General features: G+C 38.5%; 1 protein-coding gene across 14 annotated transcripts in view; it reads left to right on the forward strand.

Moving 5' to 3' along the window:
• Positions 1 to 25,710, forward strand: part of Cadps2 (calcium dependent secretion activator 2) — a 552,385-nt gene that overhangs the window by 402,552 nt on the left and 124,123 nt on the right. For all 14 annotated transcript variants that reach the window (XM_037203488.1, XM_037203487.1, XM_037203485.1 and 11 more), the window contains exons 14-15: positions 17,201 to 17,302; positions 23,859 to 23,922. In XM_037203488.1, coding sequence (XP_037059383.1) covers positions 17,201 to 17,302; positions 23,859 to 23,922 — 166 coding nt within the window. The remainder of the gene's footprint in view (positions 1 to 17,200; positions 17,303 to 23,858; positions 23,923 to 25,710) is intronic.

Consider the following 25,710-nt stretch of genomic DNA (forward strand, 5'->3'; position numbering starts at 1 on the left):
TTTGCCTGGTAGATCTGTGGGGTTATGACTGTGTGAAGACCTGCTATTGCTACTGTGCTTCTTTCTATTTCTGTCCATTTTGCTTTGTATAATTTTGAAGCTGTTTTATTAAGTACAGTCAAGCTTTAAATTCTTCAGTCTTCCTGTGAACTTTATTATTTAGTGACCCTTGTCATCTTATTTAGACAATTATTGTTGTCAGTTTCTTTTTGTATTTGTCTCATATGCATTTGTTCATACTTTTGGCTTTTCTATATTCTTGAATTTTAGTGTTAGATGATAGTAAAATAAGTTCTGATTTAATTTTTGGTAGGATTAATATTTTAGTCAGTTCAGTCCCTTTACCATTAACCTGCATGCTGATGAAAGTAAATTAGTTTTTACTGTTTGATTCTCTGCTTTCTTTCCCGTGTCACACTTGGAACACCTTCTTCCTTTAGTTCACTGAGCTTATCGTCTCTACCATATATTTTTCTCCTAACAGTTTGTATTTTACAACAGTTGTATTGGAATATTTACCAGGTACGTGACCAAACCTTTAAAGCTGCATACAAAACCAGCTAAATTCTCTCTTCACGGCCTTCCTTGCTTGTGATTTTACATCATCTGGTTTTCTTTCTTTCTGACTGTCTGTCTTTTTTCTTCTTTCTTTCTTTTTTTTTTTTTAATTTTTCATGATGGGGTCTGTTTGTATTGCCCTGGCTATTCATATAACTTGCTCTGTAGACAAGCCTGGTCTTGAATTCAGAGATCTGCCTGAGTCTGCCTCCCAAGTGCTGGGATTAAAGGTGTTCACCACCACTTTCTGGCAACACATCTGGTTTTCAACTTGTCTTATTTAGGGTTTTTATTGCTGTGAAGAGACACCATGACCACAGCAAGTCTTATAAACATTTAATTGAGATGGCTCAGTTACAGTTTTAGAGTTTTAGTTCATTATCACCATGACAGGGAGCATGGCGGTATGCAGGGAGACATGGTGCTGGCTACATTTTGCCTTTCTGGGAACAGGAAGTCTACTGACAGTCACACTGAGGGAGCTTGAGCAAAAGAGACCTCAAAGCCTGCCCCCACAGTGACATACTTCCTCCAACAAGGCCACACCTCCTAATAGTGCCACTCTCTTTGGGGGCCATTTTCTTTCAAACCGCCATGTTCTGCTCCCTGGCTTCCATAGGCTTATAGCCATAGCATAATGAAAAAAAAATGCATTCAGTCCAACTTCATAAGTCCCCATAGTCTATAACAGACTCAAACTTGTTTCAAAGTCCAAAGTCTCTTCTGAGATACATGGTAGTCTCTTAACTGTAATCGCCCTGTAAAAATCAAAATCAAAAAGCAGATTACACACTTCCAACATAGAGTGGCACAAGATATACATTACCGTTCCAAACTGCAGGGATACAAAGGAAATACTGAACAAAAGCAAGACCAAAAACCAGCTGGGCAAATTCAAAACTCTGCAGCTCCATGTCTAATGTCAAAAGGCTCTTCAGATCTCCAAATCCATTCAGCTTTGTTGAATGCAGCATACTTCTTTCTCTTGGACTGATTCCACTCCCTGTTAACAGCTCTTCTCCACAGGTATTCCATGACTCTGGCATCTCTAACATCTTGGGTTCTCCAAGGCAATCCAGGCTTTAACTTCACAGCTTTAGGCAATGGCCTCTACTAGGCCTCCATTCAGGGACACCTCAGAGGCTTTCTTTAGATGCAGAGGCAAATTCTATCCTTAACTCTAAAGCTAGAACCATGTGGCCAAAGCTGCCAAATTCTGCTGCTTACTGGGACTGAACATGGCCCCCTCATTCAATTACATCTTCACCAGCTTTCTGGCCTTCACTGTCCAAACTTGGCTGTCCTGAAACTTGCTCTGTAGACCAGGCTGGCATCAAGCTCAGAGATCTGCTAGCCTCTGCCTTCCCAGTGCTGGGATTAAAGGTGTGCACTACCACATTGGCTCCAAACTTTCCTTTAGTTCCTTTTCACAAGTTGGAAAGTTAGCTGGGTGGGATCTTGCCCTGAGGTTAACATTCCCTTTGTTCCACTTCTCAAACTGTTTATCTCCTTGAACACAGAATTTAGCTCTATTTCACTTCCTGGTACTCTTTTTCTCCTCAAAATTTACATTTTGTTATTTACCCAACTCAGCTTGCTACTTTTCATTATAAATCTTCATTAGAGTTACTACTAAAAACCACACCACAGAATCTAAACTAGGCTATTTTGAGATTTCTTCTGCCAACCGAATTAATCCAAAATTCTTCACTTTAGCCTCAGGCAGATTTTTTTTTTTTTTTTGACAAGGGCAAAAAGCAGCCACTTTCTTCACGAAAAGATCACAAGAATGATCTCTAGGCAGCATACTAAAATTCTTTTCCTCTGAAACCTCTTGCGTGAACCCCTGGCAGTTCAGAAAACTCTTAGCACCTCTGTCTTCCATGTTCCTACTAGTATGGCCCATTAAGCAGTGCTTAAAGCATCCAATCACTTTTATAAGCCAAAGGACCAAAGTCCAAATTCTTCCAAACAAAAACATGGTCAGGCCTATCACAAAAATACCCCAGTCCCTGGTACCAACTTCGGTCTTAGGTAAGGTTTTTAATGCTGTCAAGACAACTTGACCACAGCAACTCTTATAAAGAAAACGTTTAACTGGGGTGTCTTGCTTACAGTTTCAGAGGTTTAGTCCATGGTCATTATGGCAGGGACCATGGGGCATGCAGGGAGACAGGTGCTGGCTACATCTTAGCTTGCAGAGAACAGGAGGTCAACTGAGAGTCACACTGAGGGAAGCTTGAACAAAAGACACCTCAAAGCCCATCCCCACGGCAACACTTCTTCTAACAAGGCCACACTCTTAATAGTGACACTCCCTCTGGGGGCCATTTTCTTTTAAACTACCATGCAACCTGATGATTTGTTTTTTAACCATATAAGTTGTTAGGTGTTATTTTTTAATGTTTTATGCTCAGTATTTGCTTATATTTAGAAACTATTTGACTGTTCCCTAAAATATAATTCTTTGGAATTTCCTGTAAGGTATCCCCCATAGTTAATGAATATTTTCATCTGGAAACACTTTTGTTTCACTCTGCCCTTTAAGGAAAGTTTTGCTCTATGTATAGTGATATACTGATGATCATTTTCTCTCAGAACTTGAAGACATTATAACTTTTTCTAACTACTTTAATTGCTTTTGGAATCTAATTGACATTCTCTTCTCTGCCTGTGCTTTTAAGAGTGAGTGTGGGAGAATACATAGGTCCATTATAATATATCAACATGTATGTGTATTTCTTTTCATTCATCCTCAATGGCTTCCATGTGGACTTCTATTCTATCTGTGCTGGTTTTAGATAACTATACATTTCTTTTGATTTATCCTAATTGAGATATGAAGAGTCAGGTTTTTTCATCAGTTCTAGAGTTCTGTTATATTTTTAAGTATTTTCTCTTCTGTAGTCTATTCTCCTCTGAAACTCTAATTTACCCATTACCCATGTAGTAAGCATTTTATCTTCTGTTAATATATCTCTAATATCAGACAGTATGATGGTTAGTCTTGATTGGCAACTTCATGGTATTTAGAAGCCCCAAGGAAGAAAATCTGTACATGTCAATGGGCTATTATTTCAGTTAGGTTAATTGAGGTAGGAAGACCTATTCTAAATGTGAGTGGTTACCATTCCATGGGCTGGGGTCCTGTACTGAATAAAAAGGAGAACTTGAGCTGAGCGAGGGACAAACATTCTCTGCTTCCTGACTATAGGTGCAGTGTGACCAACCACTTTCTGCTTTTGCCTTCATGACTTCCCTTCTACAGTGGACTGTATCCCTGGTAACTATAAGCCAAAAGAAATCCTTCCTTCCTTGAGGTTCTTTTGTCAGATAATTTCATTTAGCATGAGTCAAGTCACATATATCTATCTACTTTTTATCCCTAGTGTGTTCTGTTTAATATATTCAGTGTGCCTTAGAATTAATGAGTTGACAAATTTGGTGCAGGAGGAGAGAAGTGGGAAAAGGAGGAAAAAATGAGAGGGCTGTATTTTTTAATTATCTGAGGGAAACATTCTGGTACTATTGTGCAGAAGCACTGATGGACAGTATATAAATGATTGAGTGTGGTGTTATGGCTCTAGTAGGCAGTGTTAACCTGAGAGAGTGGGGCCTAAAAATGAGGCAGACTAAAAGTCTCATGCAATACCCTTTATTCAGAACATCAGACAATTTATGTTTTGTGTGTATTCTGGGGGTTAAACCAGGTCAAATGAGCAAAGTTCACATGAATTTATGCAGTCAGGAGGACAAACCATGCATGGAGACATTTTTGAATAACAAAGGTAAGATGATGTATAATCTGAAGCAAACCTACTCCTATCCAGTACACCTGGGAGGGGTAGGAAGGTACATTCTAGGGACAACCCATGTTGTGGAGGAACCTTGTCTTATTTACTTGGGAGTTTTCTCACAAGGTCTCAGAAATCTCACACAGCTTCACTCATGGACTGTGTTTGGACAGTGTGGCATGGCCCAAACCAATTTTGCTTTGTAGCAACACTGATAGAATTAATAGTTTAATGCTTTAATTGATTCAGCGTAGTGACTTTATGGTCCATAAAATGACCCAAACTACATAGCAAGGTGGCTGTCATTTTAAGTGTAGAATTTTATATTGAAAAGGATGTGGCTTTTACATATAAAATTAAAAATAATTATAACAAATGATAAAGACCATTGTTAATCTTGGCAGTGGTAGCACACGCCTTTAATCCCAGCACTCAGAAGGCAGAGACAGGCAGATCTCTGTGAGTTTGAGGACAGCCTGGTTTACAGAGTGAGTTCCAGGACAGACTCCAAAGCTACAGAGAAACCCTGTCTCAAAATACAACAAAACAAAAAAAGACCACTGTTAATGAAAATTGATGATTTCAAATATGATGGGTCAGTTTGCAAGGCAAGTACTTTCTGTAGAAAAGCAACTTTATGCTGGGCAGTGGTGGTGCACACCTTTAATCTCAGCCATAGGGAGGCAGAGACAGGTGGATTTCTATGAGTCTGAGGCCAGCCTGATTACAGAGAGAGTTCCAGGACAGCCAAGAATACACACAGAGAAACCCTGTCTCAATTTAAAAAAAAAAAAAAAAGAAAGAAAGAGAGCAACATTACAATGTATCAAATACTCAAGTATGTCATATGTTTAACTTATTAGTATACTCCAGAGACTTTTCCCAAGGAAAAAAATACATATGATTTAAGAACACACAGCACAAAACTAGTTATTAAAGTATGATTTATAATAGGTAAATTAGAGGAAAAACTTCCAAATTAGTACTAGAAGAAAATTATATAGATATGCTAGCTGATAAAATAGTCTTCCAATGGAAAAGTTATATTAGAATATTTAAGTGATATGTGAAATGTCTACAAAGCTCATTAAAATAATGAAATTGAATGACATATCTATAGAGTTATAGGAAGAAAACTAGAATGGTATTTACAAGGTGGTACTTCCAGTTGTTTCTGGTTGGCATTTTATAAGAAATTTTTATTCTTTGTTATTTTTCTGAATTCCTTGTCTCTAGTTGTCTATAAAGTCCTTTGTTTAAAACACATTTAAATATAATATTAAATATGAGGGAAACAATGATTGAAAGATATAGACAGATAGATACTAGATAGATGAAGATAGATTATAGATAGATACCAAAGAACTCTATATAGAGATCTTAATTCTGTTTTTAATTTAAATTTCTTTTGGCATTTTGTTTCTCTTGAGTTCTAGAGTTGTGTACAGCAATGATCTTAGTTTGAATTACTATAAAATTCAAATTTCTGCTTTCACTATAGAAGTATCTACTTATGTTCAAAATCTCCAAGAAATCAGAATGTGCCACAAAGTGCAAAGAAAGGATTTTAAGAGAGGATATCTCTATAAAAAATAAATAAATACGTAAGAGTTGGAGTGGCATATGAAAAGGGTTGGAGGGAAGAATGGGAAGTTGTAAATAATGTGATTGTGTTTTAATTTCAAAAATAAAAAATAGTTTTAAAAAAGAGTAAGAGAATATCATTTCAAAATTTCATCTTTTCCAATTTTTTTCATAGAATATGTTTCTCTCAACAAGATGGTATGGATATAATTAACTTCTTCCATGTATTTACAACTTGAGAAGAGGAAACAACACTGTGTCTGTAACATTCACTCATCCAAATGTTAGATCATTCTGATTGAAACCATAGGAAGTGATACAGGTTAGGAAACAAAGAAGAGGCGATTATTGTGTTCCTTTCATTGTCTCCAGCCATTTCTGTTCTCGCACTGTGACTTCCTCTCCTTTCCATTCCGTTCACAAATGGAGATTGGTGGGAAATACACGAAGTGCAAAGTGGCTTCACCTGCTGTGCTGCAGGCAGAATTGACAATTCAGAAATACCACCCTCTAGGTGTCTCTCCCCTTCTCACTCTCTCTAGGGGAAACTAAGATGTCATACATTCCTCAGAGAAGAAGGAAGGTGACAAGAAGACTGTAAGAAACTCAAAGCACCCTAAACTGTAGCATGTGCCTTCTCATGGCCTGCAAATAAGCTCTTTTTAATAAATAAATAAATAAATAAATTTATTTTCTATCCTGGACACAATTTTCCTTCACTCCTCTCTTCCCAGTCCCTCCCTTCCAGTTCACCAAAAACCAAGACAAACAGCCTTACACAATCAGTAGAGGGTGTTTGAAAGAAATCCACATCATTAATACAATCCCTCCATTTTCTTAACAGTGTCACTTTTGGCCTATTCTTTCAATACATACTTCCAGAGCACTCTGTCCCCATACATGCCTAGAGATTTGGGGCTCACTTATCCCTTAAGTGTCTAGAAGCTGTCCAGCTGGTAAAAGTAAGAAAATTGCCATGAAAGATACAGTAGTTCTCAGTAAGAGAACATGAGTTCATGGAGGGTGGGTGGTGTTTTTTAAGGAGAAAATAGGGGAAACCTGCACTTTGTTTTTTTACTCTTTTGCCCTTTTTGCTCTTTGCTCTTTGGGGGCCCACCACCCAGCTTCCCAATAATCACACAGAGGCTTACTCGTTCTTATGAATGCCTATCCTTAGCTTGGCTTATTTCTAGCCCACTTTTCTTAACTTATATTATCCCATCTATCTTTTGCCACTGGGCTTTTACCTTTCTCTATTTCTGTATATCTGTCTTTCTTTCTTATTCCATGTCTTGCTGTGTAGCTGGGTGGCTGGCCCTTGGCATCCTCCTCTCATCCTTTTCTCGCTCCTTAATATTCTCCTCTCAGATTTCTCCTCCTATTTATTCTCTTTGCCTGCCAGCCCCACTTATTCCTTTCTCTTGCCTTGTTATTGGCCATTCAGCTCTTTATTAGACCAGTCAGGTGTTTTAGACAGGCAACGTAACAAAGATTCAGAGAGTTAAACAAATGCAACATAAAGAATACAACACATCTTTGCATCATTAAACAAATATTCCACAGCATAAACAAATGTAACACATCTTTAATATTTTACAACAGAAATTCTTAGTTAAGTAATTTTTAGAAGTCCTGCTTAAATTTCAATGGATTCGGTTGCTAGCAGACATCTCAGATATTTAATAATTTTAATGTGAATTTCAGAGAGGACAGCACGATTTGTGTTGTTTAGAGGGTGCATGGGACTGTTCATCCTGTGATCCTAGAGCATCTCCAGAGATCATTGTCCCTTTGTCCCTTACAATATGTTTTGGAAAATGTGGACAACAAATCATCTGTTCTAAAAATTATACACAACAAATGGTTCTTAAATATGCTGAAATTATTTTTCATTAGTATCATGAACCTCTGGAGATTTTTAGTTAGACTATTGAAAAAGGAGTCTAGAATATATGAACCTTAAATTCTTCAAGCACAGAAAGTGAAACTATGCCTCTTGTCCATGTGTTAGTATTTAAGTAGATGCTTAACTTTCTTTTCTTCCCAAGCAGTAAATGCTAAAACCTGTTTTTGCCCCATTGTCTCTGACTTTTTTTTAAATTAGAGGTTATTTAACCTTTTCCTTTGTAGGGACTTAATTTCTAACCTGTTTTCCCTGTTCTGGGAGCCACTAGATCATAGAAAGCTGGATAAATAATATTGTTTATCCCTCTTTCCTGTGTTATGTTTTTCAAGTCAATTTCCTCACCTGTCTTTTACATTTACTGCTGAAAAATAAATTTTTAAATTAATCAAGCCAAAATATACATTATATATATATATATATATATATATATATATATATATATTCCACTTTTAATAACTGTTGTGAGGCAGTTTCCTTGGAGACAAACCTCCATCTTTGAGGGGAGCTTGTTGAGACTGAAGATGTTCTGGAGGCTGGAGAGATGGCTCAGCCGTTAAGAGCTGACTGCTCTTCTAGAAGACCCAGGTTCAATTCTCAGCACCCACATGGCAGCTCACAACTGTCTGTAACTCCAGTTCCAGGGGACCCTCACACAGACATACACTTAGGCAAAACACCAATACACATAAAATAAAAATAAATTATTAAGAAAAGAAAAGAGACTGAGGATGTTCTAAAGGGAGGTAAAAACATTCTATCCTGCAGAGAAACTCACTAAGCTCAGGGAATCAACAACTCAAAAGCTTCTGAAAGTCCCTAAAACTGACCAGATAGTGTACATCTGTTATACCTCAAGTCTATATAAGCAAAAAGGACTGATGAGAGATGCTCTCAGACAAGCTCAGCTGCTTAGAAGAGGCTCAGAACAGCTGAGCTACCGGGGAGAAACAGACCAGCCAAGCAGCCTGGAAGTGACAAATAAGCCGAGTTGCCTGGAAGAGGTTCAGACCATCTGATCTGATTGAAGGAGTCTCCAACATGGTGAGCTGCATGTAAGTTGTGCAGTGTGGTCTACATTCCCAGCTTTTGTGAGCTGTCGCCCATGCTGAGGTAGCCTTTTGGTGCCTTTGGCTATCTTTGAGTCATTTCTGCTACTGTAAGTAACTCCATAAAACTCACTGGTTCACCGAGTTGGATGTCAGTGGTATCCTTACTTTAGTCTGTTGTTAGTTCTGTATCTCAGGTGAATAGACATCTGTTTATGACTCCTCAAGAATAGTGTCCCACAACAACCTCAATCTGCCATGTTAACTAATACTGCAAGTTAAAAATACCTTAGTTCATAGAATTATTGTGGGAGTCCAGCTACCACCTTTTGAAGGATTCTTGGGTGGAGGAGAGAGGAATGAGGAAATGATGGATAAAAAGAGCAAAAAGGAGAAAGACAGAGATACAGGATAGCTTCAGGAGGGCCCTGGGGGTTTATTCAAAGGGGCTTTTTGTAATATGCCAAGGGGGTTTATTCAAAGGGGCTTTTTGTAATATGCCAAGGGGAGAGGCAAAAGACCTCCACCTTGGAAGATCAAAGCACACTATATGGCCAAATGTAGACCCTTCCAAATGCCTGGCACTTAGGCCCCTGGCCAAATCATCCCATTATGCAGCCCTGCTGGGTAAAGCGATCTTAGATTCTCTAGCCTCAAGTAAGGTCTCACTAGGAAGCCTCTGTGGGTCTCCACAGTTCTCCCTTCTTAATAATATAAAGTTCTCAAGTGAGGTTTCAGAGCTTAACTCTATGCAGCTCTGAATCAGCTTTCCACTAAGTTTGCAAATAACTGGAATAATCATAGCTCCTTATGGCTGCTATACCTATTAGTAAAGGAGTAGAGGATGACCAAGATAGAATGGCCTTTTTAAATAGGTCGATGATGACTACAGCATTCTTTACTGCACCAAGCCCTTTTTAAATCAATAAATTCCTGATGCATCAAATAAATCAGTAAATTCCTGATGCAACTGCATGAAATCTAAGGACTCCTTAGCATCACCATTAACAGGTTAACATCTTAATTCTAGCATAACTTAACTCTAGCATAAACATTACTATACATAATTACAATTCTTACAAACTTACATCCAAAAGCAAACTATTAATAGAACTATTTATACTTAATAAACTTTAGCAAACATCCAAATGCAATCTCTTCATAGAACTGTTTACACTTTTTGCTAACAAAACATAGGGTACATTATCACAAGTTAACATCAGTTCACTCAAGGGACAAGAAAATATTTTTTAAAAAAATTTAAAAAGACTAAGGAATATTAACTCCCCCCTTTTCTTTATAATTTGTTAAGCTGCATCTTGAGCCTGAGTAGAAAAAACAAACTTCTCTATTTCTACACAAACAGTTCCATTTGCACACAAATAGTTTGTAAGTCACTACAGTTAACAAAGCATATATGCATAGGTGAAATCAAAATTGTCCCATTGCAATTGAACCTCTCCTGTCCATCCCATTTCTTAAGTCTGGAAAGTTCAAAAAGTCAGTTCTGATACCAGTCTTACAGTTTCACTGAAAGCTTTCTGATGCTAATCTTAAAGTTGAAATATGAAGAAACCCACAACCAAAAGCTTGTTGCAGTTCCATGCAACAACCCAGTTCAAACAAACATCTCTGAAACCTCACTTTGAAGTCAGCAGGCTTCCCCTATGAAATCTGCTGCAAGGTGAAAGCTGTATACACCACAATAGCTGGCTGGTGCAGACTTCTTTGAAAAAGTTTTCCATGTAGCCAACATGAACCAGATAATAGTCACTTAAAGGAGTCATGCATTTGTTCCCAGCCAGCAAACAGAAACTGCGTGTCTTTGGGCTCCTGGCTCTGTCCAGGCTTTTACAATCCCAGTCCTGAGGCCCAAGGGTTCTCAACTGCCCTGTGCCACAGGGGTTCCAGGTACCTCCCATCCACTATGAGCTGCTGCTACCTTGGGTCTCATTACTCGCTCTGTTGGTGGCCCAGTGCTCAGGACCCCAGGTCCTGGAAGCCTCTCTGCACTGCCTGGCTTGTACAGCCAAATGTCAACCTCAGGCTAGCTGCATGGGCTCCACCTTACTCTGCTGCTGGGAGCTTGGGCTGGCCTGAGTTCCACTGCGAGTCTCAGCTGTTCAGCCTGGAGTGTGACTTTGCCTCACTTAGTAGTTCCCAAGCTGCCACTGCAGCTGCTGCTAGGGACTCAGTCCCTGCTCTTTTCATTGCAGGGAGGATTTCAAAACCTCTGCTACACTCTGCATGTCCCAGGCATGTTCCACTCAAGCGTTCTATCAGCATTTTCTCCTGGGTCTGTTACACTACCTCCACTGTGGTCTGCCCTGGGGTGTAGATGTAATTCTAAATGGTCTTATTAAATGAAAAACACAGAGCCAAATGAAGAGTTAAAAGCCCAGAGATAAGAGCAGTAGCCAAGAACTAAGACCACCTTATCTTACCACTCGTTGCCATCCTTTCCCTGAGAGAAAGACCTTCTTTCTGTGTCCTGTCTTTTTATTGCCTTTCTGTTCTGCCTTCTCATTGACTCTAAACCCAACCACATGACTTTCTTGCCACTGCCTGTCTATACAGACCTCCAGGTCTCTATGGTTGGTACTAGGATTAAAGGCATGTATCACCACGCTTGGCTGTTCCCTAGTGTGTCCTTGAACACACAGAGACCCTGCCTGCCAAGTGATTGGATTAAAGGCATGTACTACCACTGCCTGACTTTTGTGTTTATGGTTATGACCTCTGATCTCCAGGCAACTTTATTTATTAACATACAAATAAAATCACATTTCAGCACAAATAAAATATCACCATACTGGGGAGATGCTGCCCCACCTCCACAGGGACCCTGGTGTCCAAAGAACACACTCAAACTCAGAGGCACATGCTCCCTGACCCTCCTGGTGTGCCCCCCATGAGCACTGTTCTCTGGCCACAGTGCCCTGTGTACTCGCCCTCCAGTTACATGCTGACAGACCTGCTCCAGTGGCTGGGGTCCAAAAACCACCAAGTCCGAAGTAGCTGCTCCGTCTCATATGCTGCTTTCTGCATCCCAGGTCCTGCGCTGGGGAAAACCTGCTCTACTCTGAGTTAAACCTTCACCATATCCCTATGCCTAAAGCCTGTCTTTCTCAAATTTCACCAAAACTTTTATGACTTACTTTAAGAGAGAGACAGAAACAGAGAGAGATACTTGCTGCAGCCTAACAATTTTAACTACTCCGCTTTATATTTTCAGATTTACTCCTGAAGAATAGAAGATCACCACCTCACTTAATTATTGGACATGCCCCCCTTAGTCCACGATGTTCCTTCTCTTTATCCTCTGTGCCCAAGTCCCTATTTGGTGCCATATCTGAGTCCAGCTCCCAACTTTCAAAGGGTTCTTGGGTGGAAGAGAGAGGAATGAGGAAATGATAGATAGAAAGATAGCAACAAGGAGAAAGACAGAAACTCAGGATAGCTGTGGGAAGGCCTGGATCAGTACCCACCAGCCTCATCCTTTATTGAAAAGGACTTTTTATAATATGCCAAGGGTTGAGGCAAAAGACCTTCCCCTTGCAAGATCAAAGCACATTGTACAGCCAAGTGTATACCCTTCCAAACACCTGGTAAACAGGCCCCTGGCCAAATCATCCCATTATGTAGTCATTCTGCATAAAGCAAGCTCAGATTCTATGAACCTTGAGTAAGGTCTTGCTAGGAAGCCTCTATGGGTCTCCACAAACTATCAAAATTACTATACAGTGCTTGTCTTAGTAAGGGCTTCTATTACTATGACAAAATACCACAGCTGAAAAGCAGGTTGGGGAGGAAAGGGTTGACTTGGCTTACACTTCAGCATTGCTGTTCATCACTGAAGGAAGTCAGGAAGGAACTCAAACAGGTCAGGAGTGCTGTGGATATCGCTCTATATAAATAAAACACTGATGGCCAGTGACCAGACAGGAAGTATAGGCGGAACAAAGAGAGAGGAGAATTGGGGAAACAGGAAGAAGGGGGAGAGACACTGCAGCCACCGCCAGGACAAGCAGCATGTAAAGACACCGGTAAGCCACCAGCCACGTGGCAAGGTATAGATTTATAAAAATGGGTTAATTTAAGATAAAAGAACAGTTAGCAAGAAGCCTGCCACGGCCATAGAGTTTATAAGTATTATAAGTGTCTGAGTGATTATTTTATAAGTGGATTGTGGGACTGCGGGGCTTGGGGAACCTGGAGAGAAGCTCTCCAGCAACAAATGGCACCCAACAGCTCGAGTTTCCACCTTAAACCTAAGAATGTTTAATAACCAATTCTAAACAGAGCCAAAACCAGGTTCCTGCTTCATGTCTCATATGGGCAGCTAGATGCCTCAAAATGCTCCTGTTTACCTTTTACAAAACTTCCTGTCCTTTACACTGCTCTGTGACACATACATTCCAAGGAACTCAAATTCTGCTAATACTAAGGAACGATAAGCATGCACCTGTCTTTAGATGGGCAGCACTGTTTATGTGCTGTCTACCTCAGACAGCTGTTCTCACTTTCTAAGGGGTACTCCTTTGTTTCATTACTATGTTTACATGGAACATCAGCACCATCTCAGCCAGCATGGTAGATACCAGACGTACAGCAAGAAAGAGGCAAAGAATATATAACTAATTAGTAATTATTTCTTAATACCAGCTGGCCTTATGCACAAGGGTTTTCGATAAGGTACGGAAAGGAGGAACAAGTGGGTATGAAGATGGGAAGGTGACTCGTCATGGAGGATGGTGAGACTAGTTAAGAGGCTGGAGTGTTGGACAGACCAGTGAGGGAGGGCAACAATGATCATGTTGCAGATCAATATACAGGCGTTGGCTTGTACACAGTGTCATCATTTACAGTGTCTTGAGCCAAGAAGAAATGTGACTGGTTACATGTTTGAAGACACTCACAGTAATATGTTGCTCGTACTTGACAAAGAGGGCTGGAGAAGCAAGACCAAGAGGGCTGGCACTGGCACACAATGGCCAAGCAGAGCTGGTCATGGCTAGCCTCATGAAAGCCATGAGGAAAACAGTGAGGGGATGGTTGAGTTCTAATAAATCTACAATTTTTATCTTAAGAAATTATCTATTAGGGTTACTTGAAGTTGGCTCAGTGGATAAAAGCACTGACTGTTCTTCAAGAAGACCCAGGTTTGAATCCCAGTACCCACATGGCAGCTCACAACTGTCTATATCTCCAACCCAGGGCATCTGATGCCCTCTTCTGGCTTTTGTGGGCACTGAGTACGCATGTAGAGCACAGACATACATCTAGGTAAAACATTCATATTCATAAAAGAAAGCAAGAAATTAAATAAATGAAATGTATATTATTCTAACTGTAACTGGTTTAAGATTTCTCTCAGGGCTTCTGTGAATATATCATTTAGGGTGTATAAAAGCAAGATTTTAGGACTTCTGTCATTAAATTACTAAGGAGGTAAGAGGCATTGTTTTTAAACTTCCAGGTTTTAGGTTTTCCACCTTACATAAGTAATGTAGGAAATATCTGGTATAGATAAGAATGTTTAAAATGGTTCCTGCATCATTGCTTCTCATATACAACTCCCAAGGACGAATAGGATTTTATCTTCTGTTCTTCATTGTCTTTTAAGAAAAGAAAAGAAAAGAAAAGAAAAAGCACCCACCTTCAATTCCAGTCTTCTGCTCCCTCCATTTTTGGAGAAGTCACCTCACCTCCCTGGACCTCATCATCCTTCTCTCTTGGAAACTACAGATAAGACTGTTAGGAACATTTTGTTATTCTTCAAGCAGAAGACCACCTACCCAATGCCTGGTGCATAGTTTGAATTCTGCAGTTAATAATTGCAGTGTTTCTTTTGACAACAGCAGTGAGTAGAACACTGTTGATGACATAAGAATCACTTGCCTTTGTTATTGAACCCCCTTAAGCTATTGCCCCAAAGCTTGGTCACAGTCAAGTTCTCATTCAAACCTGATAAATAGATTAGAAAGCTACTGCATATTCCTAATATTCAGTAGTTTGCTTATGAAGTGCACTTTAAAAAAAAGGGGGGGAGGAGTATGGATAAAGCCAAGTTCAAATCATCCAGTATATTTTACCTGTTTGACTGATACTTGTTATTAATAAACTTGTCAAACTGACAGTGTTTCAATGCGCCTGGCAGTATTTATCACTTTGGTGAATGCTTGATGCAAAGCCTCCTCTGACTCATCTTTCTCATTGTTCATTGCCGGAAATCTTATTCTGAACTGCCAGGTAGGCAGTGCTCTGCCATTGCAGATCATGAACTCGTCAGGCAGTTGAAACAAGAATAGTCACTCAAACCTTAAGACGATATAGCATCTGTCAGGGGACCATGCTAATCATCAGAACAGGAAATGCCTTGATCTTTTACCAAATGTTCGTGGCTTGCTGTGAAATCACCCGTTGTAACTAACTGAAATGGATTCTTACTGCTGTCTGTGTAACAACATAATTTAAGGCTAGTTGTATCTGAATGCCCAAATTCTGAGGTTAATGCTTTACATAAAACTGTCAGGAGGTACTGGGGGTATATAACTCAGCTGATAGAGTATTTACCTGACATACACAAAGCTCTGGGTTCAAATCAGAGAGCCCCATAACCATCACAGTAGTGCATGCCTGTGCTCCAGCATTTGGGAGGTAGATCAGGAAGGAATTCAAAGTCATTTTTTGCTGTATGGGTCATTTGAGGCTAGCCTGGGATATATGCAACCCTGTCTTAAAACAAACAAACAAAAAACACTTAAGTCAGGTGATATGTTGTGATCATTATCACAAATGTTTACTAATAAAATTGTCTGGACTTTGTGTTCACATTTGCCTAGTAAAAGATGATTTTGAAACAGTATGTGAAAAAAATCTATGATTTAGTTAATGCAAAATGCCTACATTAAATGGATAACTTACACATTGCCATTTTCTCCCTCATAAAAGTACATGAAAAACCAGTACCAGTACTTTCTCATTAGTCTTTCCATAGTTAACGTTGAAAATGCATTGCTGTATGACAAATGTATCTGGTGTGTTATTATAAATATAAAATTAAATATTTCTTTGTTTAGAAATTAATTATAATTGCAAGAAATGTTTTCCAAAACTAAATCCCAACAGCATGCAAATTTCTGAAGTAACAAATTATTTATTGTCTATAAGGACAAAGTCCTCATACTTAAATGATGCTTAGATGTGACTAGAAGATCATTATGTCAACAAGGTTAAGGTATAACTTTCAAGTTAATTGCTTTTGTCCTAATTGACTAGTTAACAAGCGTGAAATATATATTCATGAGCATACACACACACACACACACACACACACACACACACACACACACAAATGGGAAACATTAAATTAAAACCTTGTTTGCAAAGTAATTCTAACTATTTCTCTTTGCATTTAATAATCTTGTTTCTACCTATTTTATACACAAGCATTAATATTAATACTTTGGAATAATGAGTGTACATCTTTGGGAAAATATAATCAGTTAAAAATAAGCTAACGAGAATAATGCCTGTTGCCCATTACCAAGTGCCAAAGATGTTCTTAAAGTACATAAGGTTTAAAGTAAATATAAGATCAATGTGTTTTCCCCTCTGTATTAACGTGGACAGTTTAACTTTATGTTCTCAAATTTTACATGGCTCTTATACAAGCAGAGATTTAAATTGATAGTTTTTTTGAGAATTTCATGTTATTTGTTAAATAGATTTTATCTACTGATTACATGCTCACATATTTATCCAAACTTTCTCCTTCTTTAAAAATTTAAATATTTCTGGCTTCATGTTTTGTTTATTTTTATTTGGAAGAGAAGCAGTTAAGATATTTCCATTTGCATTCAGTCTGTTTTTATAGTCATTCCATTCAGGGGATAGTCATTTAATTGGTCAGATGTTTAATTCCACAGGAGAACATTTTCCCTGCCATTTTCAAGGACTAGTTGTTGTTCTCTGTGTGTCTGGAAACGATTCATTGTCATCATTCACCTTGAAGGCTGTCTAAAAGAATAAACCCATTCCATTCATTCTAGGTCAAAAATATAAAGCAAATGGCTTCAAATACTTCGATTAAATTTCCAGTATAAACACAGCTAAGGCTAATGTGCCTTTCCTGATTATTTGAATGATTTAGGGATACATTTGTGTGTCTAAAATCTTTCAAGGTAAATAATCTATTAATACAAATTGCTGATATTCTGATTCATTCTCTCTCTCTCTCTCTCTCTCTCTCTCTCTCTCTCTCTCTCTCTCTCTCTCTCTCTCTCTCTCTCTCTCTTTCTCTCTCTCAGGCCTGATGGAATTGGAACTGTTTCAGTGGAAGAAAAAGAAAGGTTTGAGGAGATAAAAGAGAGACTTTCTTCCCTTTTAGAAAACCAGATAAGCCACTTCAGGTATGTTTTGTATTTGATCCAAGTATCTGTTTTTCCAATGCTCTATCCTTCATCTCCCAGTACATTTTTTGTTAAATCTTCTTGCTACCCCTCAAGAATTGCCAGTAGGTTCCCATTGCTTGCACTGTATGGTCCAGTCTTCATTCTGTGGTTTGCTTCCCAGACAGTTTCATACCTTAGCCATTCCTGCTGGAATGTCCATCTGCTCTAACTCATGCTTTTCCTTTGCATTTTCGTCCTTGCATAGGTTTTTTTTTTTTTCCCATCCCAGCTCTAATGATTTTTCTTTCTTTTTTCTATACTACCAGGCAAGGAGATTCTCGCCTTCATGACTGAGGCATTCTCAATTTTCTTATCAAAGAATAGTCTCAAGTCTTTTAGCAATTATTTGTGCCTTTTTTTTTTTTTTTTTTTTTTTTTTGGTTTTTCAAGACAGGGTTTCTCTGTGTAGCTTTGCGCCTTTCCTGGAACTTACTTGGTAGCCCAGGCTGGCCTCTAGCTCACAGAGATCCGCCTGCCTCTGCCTCCCGAGTGCTGGGATTAAAGGCATGCGCCACCACCGCCCAGCTATTTGTGCTTTTCACTTGTCCCTTTATAACATGGTAAAATAAATTCATTCTTAAGCCATTAGTTATCTCTGTATTCACGACTTGTTCAGGAAGATTAGCCACCAATAATAGGAATCATTTGAAAGTGAAAGATACACAGCTTAATACTATTCTTGCCCTGGTTTTATTTAGTTTCAAGGTCAGCCTGTGCAACTTAGTGAGACACTGTCTCAAAAATAATGGGGATGAGCTAGAGAGATGGCTCAGTGGTTAAGAGTGCTTGCTGATCTTCCAAACGACTTGGATTCAGTTCCTAGCAACCACATTAGGTCATGGCAACTCATTGATAGACCACTTGCTTAGTATAGGCAAGTCCCTGAGTTTAATTCCACTATTTGGGGGGATAAGAAAAAGAGACATTTCATATAATCAATTATGTGTATAAAAAGTTGCTTAGGCCCAATAATGCTCTAGATACAGATTTCAAGAACAGATAGAACAAACTAAACAACAAACTTCTTATGAAAGAAGGCAGGTTGAAAAGAAAAGTGAGATGATACCTTGGATATATACCTCAGTTTCCTGACAGACATGGAACATAATGGCCAGCGGGTATTATTTCTGAAGTCATAAATCCAAAAGGAGAAGTCTGAGAAGAGAAAATATAACAAGAGAAAACAAACCTGGAAATTATTGTAGAAGTCAGTCACAGGAACAGTATTTAAAATAGACATTCAGGGGGAAAGAATCCTAGGCTGGCATTGTAAAATTAGAGAAACAATGTGTTTGACATATATAACCACTAACATGTGTAGGAACTGGTTTAGCGCACCCCCAGAAAGTGAGAGTGAAGAATGATTTATAAACTTGTTGAGAAGTACTGAGGTCCCCAGCTGTCTTTCCCTACACAGCTCTCCTATACCGGTATCTGTAGATATAACCAACCGTCTTATTAAATATGAAACACAGAACCAATGCAAAGAAGAAAGCCAAGAGGTCAGAGCTAAGAGCCTTACCCTTCACTGCTGCAGCTATCCTCTTCAGCCAAGAGACCTACTTCCTGTGTGTTTGTCCTTATATAGACTTTCTGTTCTGCCTTCTCATTGGTTGTAAACCCAACCACATGACTGCCTCGTCACTGCCTGTCTGTACAGACCTCCAGGTCTTCTATGGTTGGTATTGGGATTAAAGGTGTGTGTCTCCAATGCTGGCTGTATCCTTGAACACACAGAGATCTACCTAGCTCTGCCTACCAAGTGCTGGGATTAAAGGCGTGCACCACCACTGCCCAGCTTTTGCTATGGCTCTAATAGCTCTGACCCCCGGGCAATTTTATTTATTAACATACAAATCACATTTTAGTACAAATATCACTATAAGTATCAGTCTACATATTAGTTGCCTAGAGAAAGTGAAGGTAACTGGACAGAGGTGGGAGGGGAACAGGAAGCATCACGCATGGTCAAAAGTTACAATAGGAAGGTATTATAAGCCTCTATTATAAAATTTTGAGGATGACATGCCTCTCCAAACTCGTGTACTTGACTTGACTCCTGCAAAGCTAACAGGCAGTCAGGCATGCATGTTGTCTTCTCCTGAGAAAAGTTGTCTCCTTCTCTTCACCAAGAGAAAAGAAAACCCACAGCTGTAGATAGTAAAGACTTCCCTAACATCTCAGCAAGAGGCATCTCCAACAAAGATTGTCATCCTTAAGAATTGCCTACATGCACAGTCTTCTTTTCACTTTCTAATGGTGTACTTTTGAAAATGGTGATTTGGGAATAGTCAATATTATATGGGGGAAAAGGAAAGTGGAGGAATCTTTTATTGAAGTCTTTAGAGGAGTTTAAAAAGACAGCATCTATCAGTCAAAAATGAGATTGAAAAGTTAAAATAAAACTTCAGAGAACACATAAGAACTCTAGAGATGATATGGAAATGTGACACATACAATTTATAAACATAAACATGTTTATGTTTATTTATAAACATAATTTATTTATAAACATAAATATGTTTATAAATATATTTTCATAAACATTGAGTTTATGAAAACTTCCAGAAGGTACAACTGTTCTCTTAATAGTTCAAGGACCTCCAATCAGGTAAAACTGATCCTTGACTTCACCACAGAAAGGAATTTAAAGATGGGCCAGTATAAAGCAGAGTTAGAGTTTATTGAAAATAAAATAGTCAGTCCTAAGAGTGTGGGAGTGGACTTCTCAAAGAAGAGTCTCCTGGAATGTCTTAAGTATATATATATACTGGTTCTCCAGTGACATCTCAGAGATTGGTAAGAAAATTGTTCCCCTTTTTTTAGTCTCTTTTTTCAATAAAGGAGATTATAGAGTGGCTGTAAAGGTACCATGGTGGTATTACAATTGATAAATTAAAACCATAATCAATAGGATTATGTAAGAGAATTAAGACATGTCTTTTACTGTAAATGGGCTTTCAGATAAGATTCGTAGAACTGTGTAGTTTAGAGCTAGGGAAGGGAAAATACCACATAAAGTAAAGCCTCAGGTGTGATTTATTCCCATTTTAACATTCTTACTTGAAAAATATCTCACAAAAGAAGAATTATTGTCCCTGCAGCAAATGCTAATTGTGTTGGAATTCTTGATTTTTCTCCTGACTTGGCTAGAGGCTTCCACCAGTGCTGAATTAACAGCTCTTTTCTTTTCCTGTGTCACCATAATTTTTCCTGTTTTTACTCTACCTCAATTAATGTAGTGTGAATACTAAATGATAACTCCAAATGGTAAACTTCACTCAGTAGAAGGGTAAGAATTATGTATGCTAGAAAAAAAAAGAAAAAGAAAAGATCATTATTTAAGAAGAAAATGCAACTTAAAGCTGCAGTTAGTTCCAGAGTGGTGGCCAGAGTGTGGAATTCTAACACTAGAGAGGTTGGCGCAGGAGAATGACCCGCCAGAAACAAACAACAAAAGCCCTCCAGACCTCTTAGTATATCTACAATACAGAACAGCAAATAAGAACTTTCAGATGCTGTTGGCAAGGCTGGGACAATACAACCCACTTTGGGAACTAACTCATTTGGTGGGTTCTTTTAATTTTAAACACCTGTTGCAGATAGGATCCATTTCATGCCTCAGAATTTTCCCAAGTGAAAGTAAAGTCCATGTAGACCAAAGAATGAATGGATGTCCATACCAAAATTATTAACAATAAAATGAAAGTCACATGACCAACCATTAAGGACTAGATAAACAGTGTCCTTATAGAGTTGTATAGCCTGCACCAATGCAAAGGGATGAAGTGCCAAGTGAGCACTCAGACACAAAAAAGTACAAACTATGCCCTCTTATGGAAGATTCTAGACATGTAATCTCATTCCAAAGATGGAAAGTTAATCAGTGGTTGCCTGGGGTAGGAGGAAGGTCATAAATTTCCTTACCCATGGTGACAATTAAAAAAAAAAAAGATATGTCACAACTTAAACAAATTTAAAATTTTTATAATTTAAATACATGCAACTTATTCTCTATCACTATCACATAGTGATAACACTGAGGCCGAGGAGCTCGGCAGGAGGCAGTTCTCTGTCACATGCAATGTCCCCATCACCCAAGATACAAAACCCAGAGATTCTCTTTCATAGCAGGAAGTTGGTAGCAAAATCAGGAAGTAAAAACACAAGTGCACAGTTTGAGGACAGAAAGTCCAAATGTCAAAAGAATCAGCTAAAGCTTGACCTTTTTACTTTATATTTTCTAAAACACAGAAATTACTTAGGACAAGGCAGAGCAAACATAAAAGACGCAAGGTCCTCATTTCAAAAAGCCTGTTAGAGGAAGTGTGTGCAGTGCACATAGAATGTCAGTTAATATTAATACTGCATTTAAATAATGAAAGGGGGTGGTGCTTAATCGTAGGGTGACTCATTTGTCTGTGAAACTCATGTACCAAAGTGGAAATGAGGTGGCCTTCAGTTTACTCAGATTAGATATTAAATGTGGTTGAATTTTATTCAATAATGGAATGTTTTCCACTTTGCTTAGCTGTCAAGAGAGGCAAAAACCCAAAATATTTATCCCGAAAGGTGGAGGAGCAAAATAACTCCCTCCTTTTAAAACTTGCATTGTAGAGATTAATTAAGCTTCTGTGTAGTTATTTTCTGTCCGTTGCTGATTCAGGATTACTCTAAATGTGCTGAATTATTTACACATCCTGCACAGTCAATGCTAATTCAGAACATACCCATTGGGACCTCAGAGCCCCGAAATGCTAAGTGTAATCTGAGGATCAGTAACATTCCATTCATAAAATGTCTCACCCGCAGGTTAATGGAAATAAACAATAGGAAAGACAACGGTGGATTATGCAAATACGCTGGAAAAGATTAAGCAGGGGAGGGAGGTACAAGGACCCAAGTGGTGCTTTATTTAAATGTGGAATTAAGCTTTAGAGTACACAGAATGATTTGAACTACTTTGCTAATTTGCTAACACATAAAAAGCACCACGGCACAGGAAACTCTATTAAAATAAATTGTCTGGAGGTGGGAGAACAGGACACAGAGAGGCGAAGTTAAGCAAGTACATATTCTAACGCTAAAGAAACGATAAATACTCTGAAGAAAACACTGGGTGCCTATATCCGGAAAAGGTTCCATTTGCATTTATCTATACTAGAGAAACTTTCATGAAACTAACAAATAATTCCCCCTGCAAAAACAAAACAAACAAACAAAAAACAAATTCAAATACATTTCTCTTAAAAGGAAGAAAGAAATATGTCTTTTATTCTTTATTTAAAATTAAGTTTCATAAACAAATGTTTACTTGAAGCTTAAGTGCTTTCTAGGTAAACCCATCCAAATTACAGTGTGGAAAAAAAAAAGTTTTTATTCTGAGACCACTAGTTAATTGAGTAGGACATGGAGACAAGTAAACTTCTTTCCAACTCATTAATTTGCAGATTTCTAAGGTAAGTGGGGTAGCAGCATAAAGACAGCCAGCTCCCTGCAGTCTGGACCCTGGGGAGGGAGCTACAGCCTCAGAACAGGAGGGACCTGGACTGAATCTGGTTCCACAAAGCCAGTGGCTGCAGCAGGTTGTACCCACTCGATTCTGGGTCTCAGTGCTCCTCAAGTGGAGACTGACACGAAATAAAAATATACCTGTTAGCATCCTGTGGCCACTAACTTTAGAAGGAGTCCATTCTCTCCCTGAACAGGCATGTCTGGCCATAGTTTCAGAATATCCCCATTACCTGCCTTCTGTTTGTTGCTTTGCAGTTCATCAGACAAGAAGCACTGGGTCACTGGCTGTGCACAGGGTTTACATGTGTCTTAGGGAGGTGAAAGAACTAAACATGCATAGCTGTATAGTGTCCCTAAAAGGGGGCATTGAAACACTGTTGGTCTTACAGGTTAAGTATACAGTGGATGTGTATACGTTCTTTTTCCACATATGAGTTCGGGAAGGTGTGAGAAAAACCATTTCTTTTTCTCCTGGAGCTTAAATATCAAGCGTAAAACAAGAAATTCTTAGGTGTTATACAATAATCTTCCCTCTACAATGACTCTGGGGTTTCTTCTTTAATGTCTGTTCTTTTAGTGCATGTATCATGAAGACTTGAGAATCCTTTTCATCATAATTGATACCTTGCTAGCTCAAGACCTTGAAATCATAGACAGCAATTTTTTTTGGTTTTTTGGTTTTGTTTTTTGTTTCTTTTTGAGACAGGGTTTCTCTGTGTAACAACCCTAGCTGTCCTTGAACTAGCTCTGTAGACCAGGCTGGCCTTGAACTCAGAGATCCACCTGCCTCTGCCTCCCAAGTACTGGGATTAAAGGCGTACACCACCACCACCCGGTGACTTGGTAAAATTTAACAGTTAAAATAACTTCCAAGCTGACTTAATATTTTACCGTCTCTTCAAGGTTCTCCCCTAATGCCAAGTCATGGAAGCTGTAATCATTAAGCTCTTGGGTTAATATTAGGTGTTTGATGTTTTTGTTCCTCCTTTTGTTTTTAAAGATACTGCTTTCCTTTTGGACGACCTGAGGGTGCTCTAAAAGCTACACTTTCGTTACTTGAAAGGGTACGTATAAGGGTTTATAGATGCTATTTGTGTTCTCAAGGGCTGTGTTTCAGCTGGTGAACTGAGCAATCTCCATGAGTTGGAGTTTTTGCTGCACACCCGGCACCGCATGAATGTTGTACCTTTTCTTGCTTCTTCCTTATTGTCTCCCCAACGCCTTCCTCCTTTGAAGCCTTCTCACCACCCTCCTCCCCTGATATTGTGCTGTCATTTTGATATCTCTTTCCATCTTTTTCCCCCACTTACAATCTCATGAAATGCTTGTTGTTCTTGTTTGCTTGCTTGCTTGCTTTCAGTTGTTTCTCCTTCCCAGGCCATCTCACTCACATTTGCCTTTTATTATCCTCTGGGGGTCACTGGTTTCCAGCAGTTATAACCCTTATGCATGTCAGCATTTACTATATAAGATGATGGACATACCATTCCTTTCGGGCTCCACATTTGGTGTGTTATCATCCAAGAATTCACAAACCATAGAAATACATTTGTCCTACAAAAATAAATAGCAACCAAGGTTTTTACATCCACCTTTAAAAACAATTTTTTAAGATGTAATGTGTGCTATTTCTGTGGCTGTTAAGGAAAGTATTTTTTTCCTTTATTATTAATCTCCAAATGCTGATGAAATGCTGCCAGCTAAGTAATACGATCTTAACAACTCTTCAATATCAGAATTATAAGCAGTTTTGATTTTATTATGCTGTAGTTTGTGATTTTTATTATGCTGGTCCTGTTTATTGACTTCATTTTGTCTATTTTTTCTGCTAAACTAACTTTAGAAACGATGCTACCTATAAGCATGTCTATTAGAAAGAGGCAGTAGGAATATTGCTCAGAACTTGAGAGATAAACATTAGACTGGGTGATTAAAATGAAATCTTCAGTTATAGGTTGAGTTCATATTACTCCCATGTCTTATATTTTGTGCACTTTGAATGAAGTCATGTGAAGATAGGTTTATTGGAATTTTTGTGTTATTAAAAGCTGCATGTAGCCTTGGCTTTTTAAAATGTTGATTCTGTTCTGTTCCTTAAGGCAATTACAAATAAGTCAGTTCTTAAAGTTGCCTTACTTTTTGTAACTGAACAGCATCTTGGGTACTTCACACAACCTCTCTGTGTCCTGGTTTCCATGGCAGAGTCTTGCTTTTCCTCACAGCAGGGAAGAGGTAGTAATCCAGAGATGCCCTGTGCCTTGCATTGACAAGTGGCAGTGTGACAGCGACCCTTTCTAGTTACAGTCACTAATCACATCTCTAACTGAATGAAAGAGAAATGCTAAGGGCCATTTCTTCCTTTTTTTTTTTTTTAATCTCTATTTACTAGCAACTTACAAAAATAAAATAAAGTAAGTGAATTTTTAACACCTAAGAGCCCCACATGAAGTGTCCAGGCTCCTGGAGAATATGAAATACTACTCAAACCCTAGCCTCACCTCTGGGGTAAACATATACATTCTAATTTCTAGTTATTATTTCTACTATTTGAAGTTTCTCAGCATGGGAACCCTAAGTAAAATTCATAAGCTTGTATATGGAACAGCATCATATTGATGGTAACTTTTGGCAAAGATCTCATTAAATATAATAGTTCAAATTTGATGTCTATACATATTTTACAATGCACAGAAGGGGTTTTTTTTAGACTACAAAGATCTGTGCATTTCTGAAGTACCAAATTTATGTCCTAATTGAATTCGATAATAAAGGAAATATTAAATGATCAAGTTAGCTGTTTTCAAGAAAGAAAATCTTGCCTAAATACACTTGAAAATACTGGCAGTGGTTAT

The sequence above is a fragment of the Peromyscus leucopus genome, chromosome 3, assembly GCF_004664715.2.
Source record: "Peromyscus leucopus breed LL Stock chromosome 3, UCI_PerLeu_2.1, whole genome shotgun sequence".
Lineage (NCBI taxonomy): Eukaryota > Metazoa > Chordata > Mammalia > Rodentia > Cricetidae > Peromyscus > Peromyscus leucopus.